General features: G+C 37.0%; 1 protein-coding gene and 1 long non-coding RNA gene across 10 annotated transcripts in view; one reads left to right on the top strand and one right to left on the bottom strand.

Annotated features, from left to right (window-relative positions):
• Positions 1-17,074, top strand: part of LOC141380316 (uncharacterized) — a 20,807-nt gene extending 3,733 nt beyond the window's left edge. The window contains exons 4-5 of the long non-coding RNA XR_012398147.1: positions 8,592-8,830; positions 16,478-17,074. This is a non-coding gene — a long non-coding RNA (uncharacterized lncRNA). The remainder of the gene's footprint in view (positions 1-8,591; positions 8,831-16,477) is intronic.
• Positions 1-20,689, bottom strand: part of tcf3b (transcription factor 3b) — a 29,190-nt gene that overhangs the window by 2,800 nt on the left and 5,701 nt on the right. For 2 of the 9 annotated variants that reach the window (NM_001172683.1, XM_009296299.5), the window contains 17 exon segments: positions 2,834-2,986; positions 3,064-3,302; positions 4,492-4,542; positions 6,395-6,545; positions 6,656-6,767; positions 8,617-8,820; positions 10,393-10,469; positions 10,708-10,786; positions 10,932-10,990; positions 11,244-11,340; positions 11,433-11,569; positions 11,835-11,934; positions 15,057-15,106; positions 15,195-15,327; positions 15,434-15,474; positions 15,596-15,668; positions 15,752-15,813. In NM_001172683.1, the coding sequence (NP_001166154.1) occupies positions 2,841-2,986; positions 3,064-3,302; positions 4,492-4,542; positions 6,395-6,545; positions 6,656-6,767; positions 8,617-8,820; positions 10,393-10,469; positions 10,708-10,786; positions 10,932-10,990; positions 11,244-11,340; positions 11,433-11,569; positions 11,835-11,934; positions 15,057-15,106; positions 15,195-15,327; positions 15,434-15,474; positions 15,596-15,668; positions 15,752-15,813 (1,811 nt within the window). In that variant the 3' untranslated portion in view covers positions 2,834-2,840. 9 annotated transcript variants of the gene reach the window in all.

Genomic DNA, 20,689 nt, shown 5'->3' on the forward strand with positions numbered 1-20,689 from the left:
TTACCTACAATAGGAAATAAAACAGGGTTTAAGGGTTTCATATTAATTAGTTTATTAGACTATACATATAGATTAGACAACACTTTAAGTACACTGCAAATACAGCACAGCTTTGCACCAATCTTTTTTTATTATTATTATTTAAGGGATTTTTCCACCTTTAGGGGGATAGGATAATGGAGAACAGACAGGATAGCATTGGAAACAGAGAGGGGTAGAATCGGCATAGGACCTTGAGCCAGAAATCAAACTGGGGTTGCCGTGAGCACTATTGTGCTACATGTCGGCGCACTTATGCCCAATCCCAATTCTACCCCTTAGCCCCTCCCCTTACCCTAATTTTCTTTAGCTTGAAGGCGTAGGGCTAAGGGGAAGAGCTAAATACCCCTTGAAACAGATTTTTCAGGACCACACTCTAAACCAAAGGGTAAGAAAATTTTCCAGAATACATCTACAACGGCAAAATGGCTGCATGGAAGTAGATGCACAAATTAGTGGGGGGTTTTTTTGTCATTAAGAATTGACAACAAACAAGCTTATGTTTTAATACACTCATAACAGAATTTGTGTTTTACCATCATGCTTTAAAAATGCTAGAATAAAATCAGCTAAACTTCGCTATCTATAATCCTTTATTATAACTCCTGTATAGCAGTACCACAACATACTTTCACTCCATGACACTCGACTTGTCTGTCAGAATTGTCTAGTGACTGAGAAAGAGGTTTTTACACTGTCTGGTATAATGTTAATGTTGTTTTCGTGTGTTTACATAAATGAATATGGCCATGGTGTAAATGCACAGTATAGTTACAATCTTATTGCCACATTAGATCATTATGATAACATGAAATATGCCTTCAGTGATTTCCTGAAGATAAATACACCAAAATAACCCAACACGATCATTGATCTCATACGAAGCAATAAATTGCAATGACATATCATGATGTGAGCAGGGGTTGTAGTGGTGTCCCATTTCTTAAGGGTAAATTTTGAAGCCCTTCCCCTTCACACTCTGTTTCAAGGGCCAACGGGAAAGGGTAGGGGTATAGAATTGGAATTGGGCCTTAACCACTAGGCTATTGGTGCCAACTTTTCCACCAATCTTCATTATTTTTTCATTCACTTTACAAAACAATGACTTAAAGTTTACATATCTGTTTTTCCAAATCACCCAGAATAACTTCATTTTATGTCCTGAACACACTGAAAAAGTAATGTCATATCACTAAGCGGCAAAATCCCGCTCTCTCTCAGGAAGCCAATACGGAAGTAACTGAAACTGCAATTCATCGAAATTCCACTAGTCCTGGCTCCCTATGGACACATGTCGTCAGAACACAAACGAGTCGCAGGTAATTAAGTATTAGTATTAAAGTATTGGGAGATATTAGTAATAAAGTATTGGGAGAAACGTTCTCCCAAAGTAAAGTCTGTCTAAGCCAGGTCCAAGCAAAATGTCAACAGGTGTCTGTAGCTCCCTCCCTCTCTGCTTCTTGCCCTTGTTTGGTCTCCTGCTGTGGGTGCGATGATGTGCAAACAAAATGACCTACTTGTAGCTTCTTTTGCAGTGTTCAGAAACCTATGGGCGACGTCAAAGATACTACGTCCATATATTTTACAGTCTATGCATATCACAGCATTTTAGTCATGTTTTACACTGTACATATCTAAAAATTAAATAGTAAAATATAAAAGACTTAAAATGTATAATTTTTCAATTCAAGTTTATTTGTATAGAGCTATATGCTATAGTAATGCATTACTACATTGCAGTCAAAAGTTCTATAAAATGTATCAAAACCAAGCTGGTTGTTGACAAAAACAGGAACAATTGTCAGCCAATCGATTAAAAAAAATTCTAAATGTATAAGCAAACTAAAATAACCCTTACTTTGACATATAATAAAGATGCAAGTGTTGTAGGAAATCCAAGTGCTTCTTCATTCTCTACAGACAGCAACGAATTCAAAATGTTCAAAGTTCAAAAAAGGAACCATGCACATTATCAATACATTTTAAGTGACTTTAGTGGATCAATAGTAAACACACTTTTGTGCAACAAAAAACAAAACAAAACTGTATGTCTTTTTTATATCTGATCAGAGTGCTTGTTAACTAAGAGAAATAAGACACTTTCGTTTTGCACTGTTGACTCTGATGGCAATAGATCACACTGACTGGAGTATACACGCACCCTGACCTGACGTGGGAGAGAGGACATTAGTAAACACTCAGTCATATTTACGGGTTTGTTTGTTTTTTGGCACACAAAATGTTCTTGGAGCTTCGTATGATTAGCTGAACTACTGGACTTTGAACATCTCAGGAGCTCGTCTTGCTGCCTGTGGAGAATGATGGAGCTCTCAGATTTAATCCAAAATATCTTTGCGTTCTAGAGATAAACAAAGGTCTCATGGGATTGGAACGACATGTTATTGAGTAATTAATAACAGAATTTTCAGTTTTGTATGAAATAATTTTGATCAAAGCAGATAACAAAAAAATACATTGAAACATCTTTAAACAGTTCAATATATTAGATGTATATCAGAAATAGATCCATTGGAAATATTATATATATTAGAAATTATATGCAGTCACAGTAGATGTATAAATAAAAATAATCAATTTATACATGATGTGAATGCAATCGTACTAAATGACAGACATTAGCTCATATAATGAAGCAAACAAATTGATCTCTGAAGTTAAACAAACCCCAAATGCGCATCAAAAGTGAAGGCCTCCTACAATGTTCTGTTAGCTGTTGTGTACCATTTACTGGATTAACAATTAGTAGAAACGTATGAACTTCTTGGTAACGTACCACAGGATCACATGTGACTGACGGAGTTGCGTCCATCACCTCCCAGGCCTGGATGTGGTCCAGACAGTTGCATCTGGGTGTCTCCAACCACCCCGGACACCTTCTCCTCCTCACGCCGTTTCAGACACGCCGCTTTAGGGTTCAGGTTGCGTTCTGTAATAGATTCATTAACATTCAGCGCACAACAAATGCTATATTATGTCGTCTTTAAATCAAGCACAATCACACACCGCGGACTTGCTGCTCTAGGTTTAGTATGACGTTGACGGCCTGGTGCAGGATGAGCAATTTGGTCTGGGGTTTATCGTTGCTCAGGTGCAGCTGGCACATGCGGCCCAGCTCTTTGAAGGCCTCGTTGATGTCCCGAACACGAAGTCGCTCTCGTGCGTTGTTGGCCACCCGCCGCTCCTTCTCCCGCTCAACCTTCACCTCTGCCGGCAAATCCTCATCATCATCATCTTCATTTAGACTGTGGAGAGAAATAATGCGTTTAAAACTGACATCGGATTAGTAGTCCAGGGCTGTATCTTAAATCGCACCCTATACCTTCATTCACAGTTTCCTACATTAGTCCACTTAAAGGAGTAAATGAAAATGTTTGAGTGAATTTAAGCACACCACTATTTGAGCACACCAGAGGTTCTTGTTTAGACCCTGTGATTGTCACCTAATGTGTTTATTAGTAGGTGAAGCTAAATATCTTAATTTCTCTCATGAGTACAAATGTTAATTTAACAAGTAAATAAATTGATTTTAAATGTGCATTATGGGTATTCACTAATCATTGAGTATACATTGGTTGTACACTTGTTATTGGGTGCAATCTGGGATTATAAGGCTAAAGGCTATAAGGCTAAAGGTGGAAATTTAGGAGACAGCTCAAGTGTTAAGCATATTATCAGCAAAGTTGTTGCATAAATGAATTATTATGAGGATCTTTACAGCCCCAGTCAGAAAACCTGATCATTTGTTTTCTCCTTAATATATTTTGATCAAATACAAACATAAACATGAAATTAGTTTAGTAGAGCAATTTTATGTAACAAAATATTACATATCAAGCATGTAATTAGACAAGGGAAAAAGTTCAGAGGATATTGCTGATGATGCATGATGATGCATAATGATGTTATTTTTTTCCTAATGAAAGTAGTACAATCACTGTAGTACTTTACATCAGGAAATATTTGAGCATTAATTTACTTGAATAAAATCTAAAGAGAACTGTAGGCTCGGGAGAATTCCTCACACAATCACTAGATGGTGCTCCTAACGCTATTCATCCAATGTGGTTTAAAAACTAGCAATGGCCCTAAATTATTAAATTGTTCTTAAAATACACAGTTGGTTTGCTAGTGTTCAGTTACCAGTAGCGCATTTAACAACTACACAATTTCTGGGGGAAGCATCACTGACAAATATCTGATTTTGTAAAATGTGCTGTCAGTGCCCCCCTACACACAGTACACACATATGATCATGAATTAGATATTAAAGAATAAAGCAAGTTTGCATTCAATACAAATCTAAAAGGCCATGGAATAAACATGCCATTCATTTATACACAATAACATTCAGCCTTATAAAGATTTAATACGATCAAGTGAGTATTTGGAGTCTTTCACAAACATGCACTCTATGGTGGGAGATAGACTTACTCTTCTCCCTGGTCTGAAACACCTGAAAGGACTTGGGAAAACACCTCCTTTCTGAAAACAATGTGAGAGTTTGGGAAAGGGGAATGAAGAACACTACAAAACATGGTATTTTATTGTGTTGGGCGTGCCCAAGCACTCTGAAATCAGGCCTGGCCCAATGTGAAGAATTATTCAAATTAAAAAAACAGAAATTTACAGAAATTTGTTATACGAGATCAAATTAAGACAATGCAGTGTCAAACTCATAAGGTTGAGCCTAGTGGGGTGTGCGATATTCTTCTACAGCAGTAGTGTAATTGTCAATTTAACAAAATACTAGCTGAAAGTCTCTCTAACAAATAGATTATGTTGAAGGAGTTTAAACTTCGGCTCTCATGCAATTCTTTTAAAAATTTGAACAATAAAACTGAAGTAATTGTATTTGGGCACAAAGTAAATTCTCTGTTAAATGTCATTTTGGGCACTTTGGCCCCACATATTACCCACTGTTAAAGAAATCTCTGTGTTATGTTTGATAAACTTAAAATTTGACAAACAGATCAGTACTGTCGTAAAATCCTGATTTTACCACCTCAGACAATGGTCTAAAAAAATCAAGCCATTTTTATTCTGGAGAAATTTTCAAACGGTGATTCATGCCTTCATAGCTTGTCTGGAATACTGTAACCCTCTCTATTATGGTATTTCTCAATCTTCTCTCTCTTGTCTGCAGCTGGTACAAAATGCTGCTAGACTTCTTTCTGGCACAAGTATGAGTCGGTAACTCTTATTTTAGCTGCACTTCACTGTAAACAAATAATCCGATTTTAAAATCAATTCTGTATTTAATGGGTAACCAAAGTCGTCAATCTTGCTCCTCAGTACCTTAATGACTTGCTCTGTCCGTATACCCCCTCTCGTTCATTGAGCTCTTATGATGCCTACAACACGCTTTAAAAAAAACAGAGTGATTGAGCGTTTGCAGTTGCTTGTCCTAAACTCTGGAACACTACCAATTCACATTAGACTTTCCCCTTCCATTTCTGTGTTTAAGTCTGTACTCCTTGATCACTGTTTTATTGCTTTTATTTGTTAAATGTTTATTTTATTTTCTGCTTTCTTTTTTGCTTTTAGTACTCCTACAGTTGCAGTCAAAATTATTAAAGCCCCTTTGAATTATTTTTTCCTTTTATAAATGTTTCCCAAATGATCCTTAACAGAGCAAGGAATTTTTTACAGTATGTCTGATAATATTTTTTCTTCTGGAGAAAGTCACGTTTGTTTTATTTTGGCTAGAATAAAAGCAGATTTTATTTTTTTTTAAAACAATTTTAAGGTCAAAATTATTAGCCCCTTTAAGCTAAATTTTTGATAGTCTACAGAACAAACCATCGTTATACAATAATTTGCCTAGTTATTCTAATTAGCCTAGTTAAGCCTTTAAATGTCACTTTAAGCTGATAACTAGTGTCTTGAAAAGATCTAGTCAAAAATTAATTTACTGTCATCAGGGCAAAGATAAAATAAATCAGTAAGTAGAAATGAGTTTTTAAAATTATTTTGTTAAGAAATGTGTTGAAAATCTAGGGGAAAAAATTAACGGGGGCTAATAATTCAGGGGCTTTAATAATTCTGACTGCAACTGTATATACAGCGCAAATATGATTTGAACTTAACACAACTAAACAAAGTTACAGAAAAGTCTAAATGTTGCGTATTAAGACACAATATTGTTGCTTTGCCAACAAAAACTGACAAAGCAGGACATTTATGCATGTCTGAGCAAGTCATCCATATTGAACCAAATCAAGACTAGCAAAATAAAACCTTCAGCAAATTTATTTGATAAGAAATTTTTTTTCCATCAATATCGCACACACCTACATTCAGCTGTTCAACGGCAACCCTAGTAAACATTTAGTACCTTGGTCTGGTGCGAGGTTTGCTTTCCTTCTTCTCTTCCTCAGACTTGTCAGCCACAGAAGAGTTCTCATCATCCTCCTTTTCCTCCCTCTTAATATCAGACTTGTTTGACGAATGCGTGGCGTGGGCCAAGCCTCCGGGCAAACCTGAAGCTAGGAGACAAGATACCGTTATTAGCAATTTCGCTCACAATCCTCAGCAATTGCATCTGTTGTTTACACGTTTGGTTGGTTCTAAAAGAGAAAGTGAAATGGCTGCTCACTGTTAAAAGCCTCTGGTGCTCCTCCAGGCTGTGGGGTGCCTGAAGCATGAGCCGACTGCAACAGGGTGCTGCTGGGAGGAAGGCAGGCATGGTCGTCATGATGGCTTCCAGCCTGCAGAAAAGTGCAACACGGGAGAGTAATTAGCACATATCAATACCCACAGGTGCATTGTTATTGTTTTGTTGCATAATACCACATACAGCTCTAAACTAGGGTTTCAGAAGCTAGTTTGAAGCTGAAGCTAGTTATTAGTGGCTGCTAACAGTAGGGTTGCACAATACTGGACAAATCTGACATTGTGATATATTTTTATTTTTATGCGATATGAACACAAATTCAGCATATGACTTTAATAGCTCTATTTGTAGGAACTAAGGATTTTATAGGGGAGTCCAACATAAGATAAAATAAACAGCGCAAAGACATAAATTAAATAAAGAGTGCTTCATGGTTTTCTGGGGAGTGAAACAGTAGTCTGTTATCAAAATGAATAATCAATTTGTGCCCAAATAATTTAAACTCTCTTGAAATGCTTACACGGCCACAGGCCTTAAAACACATTCAAATTAGAAACTTTCACTCTATTATGGTTTAACTCTGCAATGACCAGAGATGGCAAAAGAACACAAATCCTTTACTCAAGTAGAAGTACAGATACTCATGTTTAAAACAACTCTGGTAAAAGTTGAAGTACTGATTACCCTTTTGTACTCAAGTAAAAGTAAAGTACGGCCTACAAAAATATACTTAAGTAAAAAATACCCATTACTAATACATGTTTTATTTTCACTAGCTTCATGAGCAGCTCTCATACATAACCCCTTATTTCAGTGTTTTTTTTTTTTCAGGGTAATGTGGATATTTTATTTAATGGATAAACATTATTTTTGTTAATACGTTTATTCTATGCGAAAAGCTACATACACAGGCGTGACTACAACCTACAGATATGTAAAACATGAATAAAACATCATGCACGTGATCAATTCTGGACCTTTTGTATTATATTTCTATTCATAAATTGCCCAGTATAGTTACTTTTGTATTTTTAAAACATTTGTTAAAAAATAATTGAAGATTAATATGCCTATATGTAAAAAACAAACAACAACTGTTAAACAGAGTAAATTCTGTATTGGGAAATATGAACTCATCGGAAATAAAGGAAATAAATCTTAATGCATACAATTTTCGATTGTTTTAGTACTAAATGTAAAAATCTTTTGCAAAAAAAGCTCTTTTTCGTGGTAATATATTACAGATTATAGAAATGTTGTGCCATATGATCAAAAGTGGACAAAAGACCCCTAACATTTACATGGCATATTGTCAGACTGGAATGTGTCTCTCTTGATCTGTGATCCGATTACTACAGTGTAAACAGGGCAGCATCAGTCATGTTTAATTCACCCTCTCCCTCTATCTCAACTGCATAGTCATCATTGCCTTTCTCATCGTAATCTTCATAAACTAGCCTACATAAGGTTCGCAATAGCCTTGGCTGGAAAAGCCGAAAATAGACTGACTGCATCAAAAAGGTACTCAAATTGCGCACTGACAAGAAATAATATAGATTGCGCCACCAAACGCATGAAAACAAAAGTAATGAGCCAGATTTAAAAATGTAGTAGAAAGTACAGATATTTATGTAAAAATGTAGGGAGTGAAAGCAAAAATTTGTAAAAGAATAAATAAATAGTGAAGTAAAGTACTGACACCAGATAAATCGACTTAAGTACAGTAATGAGGTGGTTACCTCCCATCTCTGGCAATGACTTGACTAATCATGAACTGTGGTGCTGCTATACTATAATCCCGAACATGCTGTAACATGATTATTTTGGATGCCCTGATTGCAATTTCTTTGCTGAAACAAAATATTGTTTTGGCCAAAATGGAGACAACAACATAAAAAACAAAATCTATATTTTTCAGAAACCTTTTGGACCATACTACTGACCATGGCAGGGTGTCTGTTGCTGAGGGGCAGTCCTGCATTGGAATAAGCCTGTGGGATGCTGCCCATGGATGCGCTGGATGTGGAGACGGCACTCAGCAGGCCGTGCATGTCAGCGTGGGCTCCAGGAATTCCTGGTGCTTGACCCACCGCATGACTCCGGAGGACGTGAATGGCCTCTTCCAGTCGGTCTTCCATTTTGTTTTGCTGTGGAATGGTATGGTATTTTTAAAAAGGGGAAGCTACAGAAGTTATATCCTGTTCTAAAAATAACAATACAGATTTACATTTCAACAGTGCACAAACGCTTGCCATTTATTATTGGCAATATAAAATGAAACCTGTATCTTGGAACCACCTCAATAAGCACTCATAGGCATGGGTGTTTTTCAGTTGTTTTGTAGTAAGGTCTCCAGTGTTTTGATTTTGGATAGTAAAATAACAAGTCACACTTTAAATTAAAGGTCTATTAGTTAATGTACTTACTAACATGAACAAACTATTAGGTACACATTTATTACGGTATTTATTCATCTTTGTTCACAATAGTTAATGTTAATTAAGTTAAATAACATTGGTTTGTTAACTCATGGTGCATTAATGTTAACAAGCACAACTTTGGATTTTAACAATGCATTAATTAATGTTAAACTATGATTAATAAATGCTTTACAAATGATTAATACTTAGTTAATGTTAGTAAATACATTAGCTAAAATTAACTTATGGAACTTTGTTCTAAAGGTGTTACCAAATAATAACGCTTTAGACTAGTGACAAAACAAGTGAATGTGCAAGATCTATGTACAAAATCGATAAGTAATGTTATTAAAATAAGGATCACTATTCTAAATAAGGTTGGAAAATTCAATAAAATTAATTAAAAACGTAATTTCTGAAAAAGTAATTCATAGAATTAGCGCAGTATTGTTTGTGGACCATCACAATTGCATAAAAAGCAAGGCAAAAATGTCAATGTTGTTTAAATATATCCATGAGATTACTAATGTAGTTTATCGGTTAAATTACCCGCTAGCATAAAATTAAAAAGTAATATAAATAATTTAGTAGTGTTCTTAAAAAGTGGTTAAAAACAAATCAGCAGTGTTTGCACAAATAGTGTACTATTTATTTGTTTGTGCAGGCTGCCTGTGCTTGCCTTACAGCAATTTCATGTAAAGAATTATTATGTTGTGTAAATGCATCTATTATATTTTCATTGTACGTCAAGCTTGAGTGCTGAGAATTAGCAAATCTACTAAAACACTTATTGTGATGTCCATGTCAAACAAACAAAGAAACAAAAAATAAATAAATCAATAAAATGTATATAAAATAGAAAACCAAAACATTTTTGAATGAGTGAGTCAGTATAGGATTCTGACAGTATTATAACCTTGGGTAGGGTTAGGGTTAGATTACTGCTTCAAAATAAGTTTTTTTTAAATGTCTGTGTAAAAAACAACAACTTTTTCCCCTTTGAACACAACATGTTTTATTTTAAGAAACTTTTAAAATATTTTGGACCAGTAGCGTTTGATGTGGAGGTCCTTTTCTGCTGGACATTTTTTTGCCCTAAAACCTTAATAAAGTTATGAAAAATATGTACAAAAAAAAAAAAAACATTGGCAGTTTTAAAACCTTGACTTTTCTAAATGGCAGTAAACCTTGAAACCGGTTATTGTCTCATGCCAAGTTTGAACATTTCAAGACAGAATTTTCAGTTTTGAGTAAACTGCCTCTTTAATCCCATTAATGTTGAAAAGTTGATAACCTTACCAGTGCATGTAGTCCACCTTCATAATTAGGAGACAGAGCAGCCTGGCCAGAAGCTCTCGACCACTGTGTTGCACCTGCTGAGGGGAACATGATTTAAAGTCTGAGCATGAAACAAGCCACTAAGACAGCAGCAGATGGCGCTCTAGAGCTTCACATTTACGTCTCGATCTACACAAAACCCCATCAATCTAAAGGGAATGATTTATGATACTTTAGCCTTCTTCCTCTGCGTATTTGTCTTGGCACCTTTCAACACAAGCCGATCTAATGAACCGGATCTATCGTTGACAGAATAAGACAGCATATCTGACTTACTTGCAATGCCTTGAGGAGAGCCCACAGGAGTGGAAGGAGTGGAAGAGAAGTTGTTGCTGTTGTGGTCCGAAGGGTAGATCTGTCATTCAAACACACATAAAACACAAATAAGTGGGATAGCTCTTTGGTCCTCCGATTATTGCTAAAAGTCTGAATAATGCTATTTGTCCTGGACTTCACATGGCCAAATGATCCTTCATGGTGATTAATGAAAGCTCACTCACCGAAGCAAGAGCTTTTCCAATCTCGTCACCTGAGCTGCTTGCGACTGTACCTCTACTGGCTGTTGGAGAGAATAAGAGAGCTCATTAGCTTCATTCATTATGTCAATGTCAGCTCAATTTGCTAACTTCTAAAAATGACCATTCATAGTCTTAATGAAAGATTGAAGGCCAATATCCTCTAAATTACAGTTCAGACTCATCCGAAAATGATTTTACAAGAAGAATCAACTTCAAGATCTGATCTAAACCCAATTACAAGCACATTACACAACGTAGAGGACATTTAATTAAAAAACAGCAAAGGTCATTTACCCAAAATGCTGTCTGATCCATTAATGGAGGATGTGTGGCTATAGGCTGCAGAGCCTGAATGGAAACCATTGACGTCTGCTCCATGCAAAGGATAGTTCTGAGCAGCAAAGGAAGAAAAAAACACCGTGACCAGAGCTTCATAAACAAACCACAATTTAGACCCTTCTCCAAGACCTTCACAAGACATACCATCCTGTCTTGTGGGTTTATCGCCGAAAAGGAGGCTGGTTGATTTATGTGTGGCGAATTCGCCAGCATAGCCGTGTATCCTGACTGGCCTAAGGATCCGGAAGGGGCCCAGGGATCCGAAGATGAGTGTAGGCCTTCTGCGAACACAAAGGCAGATGGGAGGGATCAATACCAATCAGTACAAGAACTTGCGTGGACGTGCCATCCACAGAAACATTTGTCTTTGTGTATGCTTCTAATTTCAAATCAAACAAACAAAACAACAAGATAATTGCTTAGTCACTACTAATCTGTTTGCAAACAAGCCTGTGTGAAGAAAATATGTACACATTAATATAAGCATCACACTACGGCTGGGAATTTTGGATGTGCCAATGATTCTTTAACTCCCCGTGTACACACCTTGCATGTAAAAAGATCCTGGGTACACAGAGCCAGGTTTGGAGCCCGGGTAAGCGGCACTGTCACGAATATAGTCATCACCAGAGGTGGCAGCATAAACCTGCATTTACAAACAAGGAAAACGAAGGACATTAAGAAACATGGCATTCATAGTAACAAGCAAAAGAAAGGTTGCACATGAATGTACAACTGGTATGGAGCCCATGTTGCTGGCAATAGTTTGCGATTTTTGGTACAAATGACGTGTACGCGTGTTTCCATAGTGCCCCCTCAGATAAAGTGGCAGAGGCAGAGAACAGAGCATGCTGGGAAATGCGCCACGGCCATCTCATGGCACAGTCGGCGCTTCCTCTTGCACTCCCATGAGCCAAAAAAGGAGAGGGAGGACAACTACAGGGTGCACCATCACTACGATCGAGTCCAAATCAAACCAGGCACTCTAGGTTATGACATATTCCGTAACGGTGAAATAGTACTTGGTAATAATGCAAACTATTATATCAATGAATGGGACTAATATAGGAAGCCTAAAATGGAACCGAATAGATCGGTAATTCATGTGAATTCAGAAGCCGTGAGGCATACCTCCATCCAACAAACATGTTTTAACATGTATGATTTGTATGTTTGTTTGTATGTGCGCATACATGAGCGAGTGTTTGGGAGGGAGGGGGGCGCCAGCGGGCGGGTGGGTCTCGGGCCAGCGGAGAATACAAATCCAGCAAAGCGATATTTCTCTTTTGCCTGTAATTTGATTTAACAGGGAGAAGTGGGATGGGAATGGAGAGATGCACTTCTAATTACAGAGCCATCTGCCTACTCCTGGAGCCCGTCCAACTCCACAGGCAGCTGGGCTGAATAGGGGAGGGGTGAGAACAGTGGGGGGAGAGGTCTTGCTGAAGAAGTGGTAGGAGTGGAGCAAAATAGACTAGTCGATTATGTGGAAACCACATAAAAGAACAAATGAGGGAGGGGAAGACAAAAAAAACTGCAAATAGCCCTCTTCTCTGAAGTTCACCAGGAAACACATCCTCACAATGATTTGTTGATGCACTTGAAAAGATCAAGGCAAGCCTAGGCAAGTTAAGGATCAATATGATTTAGTGTTTTGCCAAAGTTGGACTTAAAAAAAAAATAAAGTATAAAAAAATAAATGAATAACTTAAAAGCATGCTGAAGGCAGGTGAGCATCAGCAGGATTATTAGGGTATTATAATGCTGTGGTGGCACAGGAGGAAGTTATACTGAGACGTAGAGTGGGATTCAGCAGGAGTTAGAACCCTGGCTCATCAGCAGCCATTAATCTGAGCTAAGACAAGAGAAAGAGAGAGAGAGAGAGAGAGAGAGAGAGAGAGAGAAACAGAGACAGAGAGAGAGAGAAAAAGAGACAGAAAGAGAGAGAGACAGAAAGAGAGAGACAGAGAGAGAGAGAGAGAGAGAGAAAGAGAGAGAGAGATGCAAGGGAATCACAACTGGGTCACTTTGGCAGAGGGGGAGGATAAGGTCTAGCATGGGCAAATCTGAAGGATCGTGTTTGGGGAGAGGGCTTAGGAGGGCAAAGTGTTGAGCTAATGTGGATTAGCTATGAAACAACAGTTACGCTTCCCATGACTCAAAGGAAGTAGTTTGGAATCGGGTATGGCCGCTTTCATGTTTGCTTAAGTTAACGTCAACTTGGAATGGTCAAAGGTTTAAAAAGATAATGGACCTTAGTCATGGCTGACATCTCTTTATTTTGACGCAAATGAAAATGCATACAGTCTGTTTAATCAAAGGACTTTTCACAGGAATTTTTTTGGAAGGATGTGCCTTCAATGATAGCTAATCTACTGACAGCAGTAGAACCTCTTTATTTTTTCTTTCGCGTTCATGTCAACGTAAATAGATTTATACCAAGTTTAATCCAAAGTCAAAATGTACAATCGTACTGTTGGTGGGCCATCTTCCAGCATACCTGACTTACATTAAGGTACTCCGCTAGAAGCAGTGCTTTCAATATATTACACTGCATTCAAAATAAAAGGTTTGTAATTTAATAATTAATGATTACTCTGCATATATATTGTGTTATTATTATTTTAAATAGCTAAACCAACTCAAGTCTTTTTTGACTAATATTTAAAATCGCTGCACAGAGTAACGCGGTGATGCAGTAGGTAGTTCTGTCGCCTCACAGCAAAAAGGTCGCTGGTTCGAGCCTCAGTTTAATCAGTTGGCATTTCTGTGTGAAGTTTGCATGTTCTTCCAGAGTTCGCGTGGGTTTCCTCCGGGTGCTCCGGCTTCCCCCATAGTCCAAAGACATGCGGTACAGGTGAATTAGGTAAGCTAAATTAATAAAGTCCGTATTGTATGAGTGTGAATGTGAATGGATGTTTCCCAGAGATGGGTTGCAGCTGAAAGGGCATCCACTGCGTAAAACATGTGCTGAAATAAACTATGCCGAAAAGAAAATGAATAAATGAATAATCACTGCTCTCTGGTGATCTTCTATTATCCTCCATTTTGGATAAACACATCTACTAAATTACTAAATGCAAATACCTTTATAATTATATACAGAGAAAACACACATACAGTATTCATCATATACGAGTACAAATCTCTCATTTAAATTAATATTTTCTATTGGATGCTTTATAATATTATATTTGTGCATATACATTACTTTAGTCAGTACTGAAGTCAAATCTGGAGCTTATCTAACAAAATAACTTACAATAATGGTTTAAAAACTAGCAGCCCAAATTGATGTTCAAATTTCAAGATGGCAAAAATCAACAGAAACAAAAAAAATATACAATTTTGTTGAAATGTTGTAGTTTGTAATTTTTTTGTGACATTTTGTATGAATTTAAATGTTTTATCTTTCCATTTCTACAGAAGTTCTGTGACTAAAATATTATTTTAACAAATATATATGTTTAATAAATCTGTTTTGTTTAAATGCAAAAATATACATTACCCATATTCACAGAGGAATGGATAAAAATATTCATTTTCAAAATGGGGTGTACTCATATATGCTGAGCACTGTATATTGTGCAAGTTTGTAAATAGGAATTTTTATTTAGATTAAATTAATCATTTAGCAGTACTAGTTAAAAATTATTTGTGCGATGGAATATGACCGTCCACATGTAATACCTGACAATTCTGCTCTTAAATTCAAGTTTGTAATTAAAGAATTATGATGGAAGCAAATAAGAATGAAAGGTCACTCACGGAAGATGGCAGTCCTGGTGGCTTCCTGATCTTTTTTTGTGGTTGGGGATCTGTGAAAAGATTTTAAAAGATGTAGTCATTTTTCATTTAATTTTGACAGACCTGATGCAAGTCAAGTTTATGTTGTAAATTCTTTACCCATGCCTCCATCTGAGGGGCGTCTTCGGGGATTGTTTGCGTATGATGGGTAAAACTGTGAGCCAGACTTCAGTCCAGATGGGGACATGGCATCTGCAGAAGGTATGGCAATGTCTGAGGGCAGGAATCCCGGCTGTAGGGAACAACAGGATAGAGGATATCAGTTAAATGTAGGAGGAGAGTCTCAAGCAAGTCAAGTAAAGCCTTTTAAAAGATTCATTTAGGATTATTGAACTAACCTGTCCCCCAAAGGAAGAGTAAGGACCTCTTTCGTTTTTACCTACAAGTTTAAAGAATGGTGGGCGTTATAAACAATATCTCAACACTTGAGCATTTTGAATAAAGTTAAAAAAAAAAAAGATTAATGAACAATTCTTCAACTAAACATTTGCAAAACTCACCACTAATCCCTGTCCCAAGGAATGGGGAAGATAGTCCTTCATGCTCATTATAGTGTGGGCCCTCTCCATAGTTCTGGAAAAGCCAAGACAAAACTATAAAACATGCCTCAACACCTTTAGGCAGCCTTATTTGCTTCCAGTAGTGTCTACCCGTACCTGGTTAAAAGATGGACTGTTTTGATCTCCGGCAGCCCAAGGACTACTGCGTTCTTCCATTCCTGCAAACCAATTGATCACAAGTTGTCAGTCCAAATCTGCAATTTTGGCATGTGCTAAACCTTCACATCAAGATCCTTCTTAATACTCCGTTCATGCATTAAGGCCATCGGACGTTTGCCGGCTGGTTCTCGGTGCTTGTCAGACAGCTTCTGGATCTAATCCAAAACCATCACACCACACTAATATCCATGTCATTCAGCAAGCTTCAACATCACTGACCATAAAGGGAGCATTCATTCAGTCACTGGATCTCATTAAGACAAGTTGGGGATGGGGGGGTATCACGGCAAGCAGAACAAAAACAGGCTGATCAAAGAATTGCGAAATTAGCATCATTGTACAATTGGGAACGGAGAGCCACAGGGACAACACAGGTCTCAGTACAAGGACCTACAGGATGTAAAGTGTTAAAAAGGTTTATCCTCACCGGCATCAATATATTTATATGTAGAAATATGGATATTCAAAAATATTGCGGGAATGTTTCATGTGTACTGGAGCAGAAATTCCTCATAAAGCATTCCCCTCTGCCTCCTGTCTTATGCCTTAATGCAAAGCTCTCCAAAGACACATGGCTTAATTGCGTGCTGATTTGCATAATTGTGCATATTAATGCAGTTGGTTTATGAATATTCATATTCTCCTTTTGATTTTTTTTTGGAGGTCTAATTAAAAATGTGTGAGAGAAGAGGGGGTCTCAGCCAGAGCGGCCACTGAAGGCTGAGCATGAGTGATGAAGCTAACAAAGCAGAGCAAATAGCGACATCCACGCTGACAGCCGTGATCTATGGAGCCCACGCAGGCAGCATGGGAAATGAAGTGGGCACTGACTGAGTGAGTGAAAGAATCTCCCTGGCAGAATCATCTTATGTGGGGAAAATGAAGTGGCAGAGATACAGATTCAGATGCACAAGAAGCACATAAGATGTTTAACATGGCGAATGGTTTTGAATTGAATTTGTCAGCAAGACTGTATTTTTAAAATAAACGGTCACATTAGCAAACTAAACGGGTGCTTATTCTGGCAAATTTGGCTTTGTCTATATGGACTAGCTTTGTTTGTGGATGCATTTTTTTTGTAAGCTGGAACCATCAAAATGCAATTCTACGGAGACAATTATGACATTCAGTCAAGCAGGAACCGATTCCATTTCCTGCGTTGAGGAAAGATCATTTCCTTTATACACTCCTTCAAATACATCAACTACACAGCATGGCATTATTCAAGTTCAGATCGCAGCAGATATCAAAAGTGAAGTCATAAAGTCCCGAGGTGTGTGTGTGTGTGAGAGAGAGAATGTGCTTCCATGTTAGGGGTGTGATGGGGAAATGGGCTCTGTCCTGTCCTAACGCTGTCCTCAATGGGTGACGTGTTGGGCAGCTGTGGAGGTGAGCGAGAGGACGCCTGGTAAAGTCCTCCTATGCAAAAAAAAATCCCACAAACACCACGGCTATGCCCAAAGATGGGGGAGGAGATGCTTTAATGCAATTAGCACCCTTCCGAGCACTTTTGTCTTGAGGAACAGATGCACTTCTGAAGGCCACTGCTTACTCTAAACAGGTCCTTACTTTGTGGATTTTTAGCTTGAACCGTGGGGGACGGTCAGAAGTTTAGGTTCTTGCTAATTGCAGTTTAACGCTGGAAAAATTAGGGGAAATGTTCAACTTATGATCACATTTTATATTTTGCGATCTTTAAAGGGATGGTTCACTCAAAAATGAAAATGAACTTTCTTGTGTTGTGTTCTTAAATACCGTTTACGAGCACTCATCGACTTCCAAAAAACTATGCAAGTTAAAGCATCCAGCATTTTCGAAAATAGCTTCTTTTTTATTCAACACTTTTCGTTTCAACATTATGAACTGCTTCCCACCGGTAAAAGATATAGAGTCCTTAAGTGTAGGTTGAATCGATATAAGAAATCTTTTGTACCAGTTTCAGTGGGTTTATTTAACAAAAGTGTTAAGTGTTAAAAGTGTTAAAATCTTAATTAGCATTATAATTATTGTAACTACTGTATTTTGTATTGTTTGTTTTACGGAAGGTCTTCAGGATTATGGTGATGCTCATAACAAATGTCCTGTGAGGGACAATAAAAGTTTACTACTACTACTAGGAATACAACGGTTACAGATTTTGGTTGTACGATCATAGTCTGAGGAATAATCATGGTTATCACGATTATTACGCAGTTATTGATTTCAAAACACTACTAGTTTAGTTAAATCGCAGGAAAACTCCTTATAGTTTTAAAGTGTTATTTATTGCTGCTTAGTTACCAATTGATACGGCACAAAATAATAATTTAAAAAAAAAAACAATGTTCCACTTCTCTTCAGACTTAAAAAAAAGTGGAAAGGGTTTTTGGCATTTAGACATATGTAATAATTTTACACTGAAAATAAATGACAAAACAGTGAATCAATAAGTACAAATATAAAATAGTATTTGTCTAATGTAAATCTAAGCTACATATAAAGTATCTAAGCTACATATAAGGTATTTCTCTTTAAACTAGTTTTAACTAGTTTGCAAAAGACTAGGTATGTGAAGGGCCCTTTTTAGTAATAGCCTCAGCCATAATTAAACTCAGCCTTTAATCCAATGTGTGTGCATATTGTGTATAAGCTCAAAAATAGTGCACAGTTGGCATATCTTTGTTTAGTTGCAGCAGTTTTAATCTATGCAGAAAAGCGATGTTTAGAAGCCTTTATGATTAATCAACTGTGACAAATTAAAACGCAGTAAATAGTGAAATCAGTTAATCGTTGCATCCCTTACTACTACACAGGAAAGAAATCAAATGGGTTTCAAACAAGAAGTGTGAGTAGACAACTTTCATTTTTGGGTTCGATAAAGCAGCACTTCTGATATAACCACAGAAAATAATATAATTTGTCACTTATGACCAGAGCCAGACAGAATCTGCGGACATTTCTGCTGAGAATTTTGTAAAAAATCTGCGGATTTATGTGGAATGATTTTAAGAGTATCATAACTACAAACGTAATATATGAAATCAAAAATAATACATTTTTTACTTTTAATCAATGTTTACAATGCAAATCCAATTAGATCTACTTATTTGATAAACACAAAGTCTCTCATATATTATATCTACTAAAAAGACAGAACATATTACTTTACAAACTGTATTGTAAATAAATCACATTCATTCATTCATTTTCTTTTCGGCTTAGTCCTTTTATTAATCTGGGATCGCCACAGCGGAATTAACCGCCAACTTATCCAGCATATGTTTTATGCAGCGGATTCTCTTCCAGCCGCAACCCATCACTGGGAAAATAAATCACATGGACAGTTTAATATTACTATTATTATATCACAAAAATATTAGTAAAATTAATTTAAAAACTGAATAAATATAAATTTGTATAGGGCTGGGCGATATGGAACCTGATGCAACCTCAATAATCATTTACTATATTGAAAGACAAAAGTATATATTTCGATGTCAGTTGTTAATTCTTCCAGATTTAAAAGAGTATCCCAACAATGACTGAAGTAGGCATGGGACTTAGGAACGGTATAGCAGAAAATTTTGACGGTTTTAAAACCTTGACTTTTTCAAACCGCATTATTCCTTGAACAGGGTTATCGACCCATGCCTAGACTGAAGCCACAAAAATTAAAGGGTCCATTGAATGGCATAACATATTTTTGGCCGATAAATTTTTAGTGGCTAAAATTTTATACATCTCTAATAGACACACTTTTAGATTCCCATAGTTGCACATTTCTGCTGTGTGATTGGCTCTTAGATCAATATGGAGTAAAAAAAAAGTCCAGAACTTATCCAGAGTCCAGAGTTACTGACATAAATTTTTATCTCGATTAGATATAATATCGATTATTGACCCAGCCCTAAATTTACACACATTTCCACAGGTAAATACATAGCCTCAATGATGGGCCAAAACTCTGCAGATTTGTACACATGCAGATTCCATGTGGGCCTACTTATGACTTTAAAAGTAAAATACAACAAAAACAGATCAAGATAACGTATTAAATGTTAACATACAATTGAGATTAAAACAAGACACAAATGCTTGTTCAAAAATACTTGCAGTTCCTATTAAAAACCAGTATAATTTGATCAAACTTTTTAAACTGAATATTTCAAACACATAACTTACACTCAAAACTAAAGGTTATTCTGTCTGGAGGTGTATTCTCAACACAAAACGACAACTTTACAGCTCAAATAATACACCAAGTGATTTTAAACCCCCAAGGTGTTTCTTTCAAAAAGAACAGAGAAACTTTTTTTCTGTAGTGATCGAGAACATGTCATCAAATGAGGCTTACAGCACTTAAACGGAATTCTTTTAATAGTTACTTTAAAAGTGAACCATCCCTCCAACCTTAGTTTCTCAATAGTTATCTAACATGTCATATCCTGCTATACGCAGTTCACAGGCTAAGGTTTATGTTGACGGATGTGAAGACCTTCTCGAAGCATCTCACAAGTGACAGATTTAAGAGTCAGGGTCACCTCGGTGTCAGGTAGCACTCGCAATAAAAATCTCAAACTGAGACATTAGCTTGGCCCTGCTATGTAATTGGCACTTTAGGCCGCCACAGACCGAGATGGAAGCTGGTGATCTTTCACAGTGTTTCTTTTGCTGTTTTCATGCGGGCCTCCTGCGGGGTGGTGGGAGGTATGAGAGAGCTTTGTTTCAGAGTGGGTCCATTTCCTGTCAGTTGGCAGGGGGAGAAAGTGTTTTCTTGTGTGGGGGGAGGAGTGTTTTACGCGGTGGGGTGGGGGAATCGTTTGGAGACCGTAAGGCCTTTATTTAAGTCTTTGTTCTCAGATTGTTCTTATTTAAGGGTAATGTTTGGAGTGTCGA

This window comes from Danio rerio, chromosome 22, assembly GCF_049306965.1.
Source record: "Danio rerio strain Tuebingen ecotype United States chromosome 22, GRCz12tu, whole genome shotgun sequence".
Classification (NCBI taxonomy): domain Eukaryota; kingdom Metazoa; phylum Chordata; class Actinopteri; order Cypriniformes; family Danionidae; genus Danio; species Danio rerio.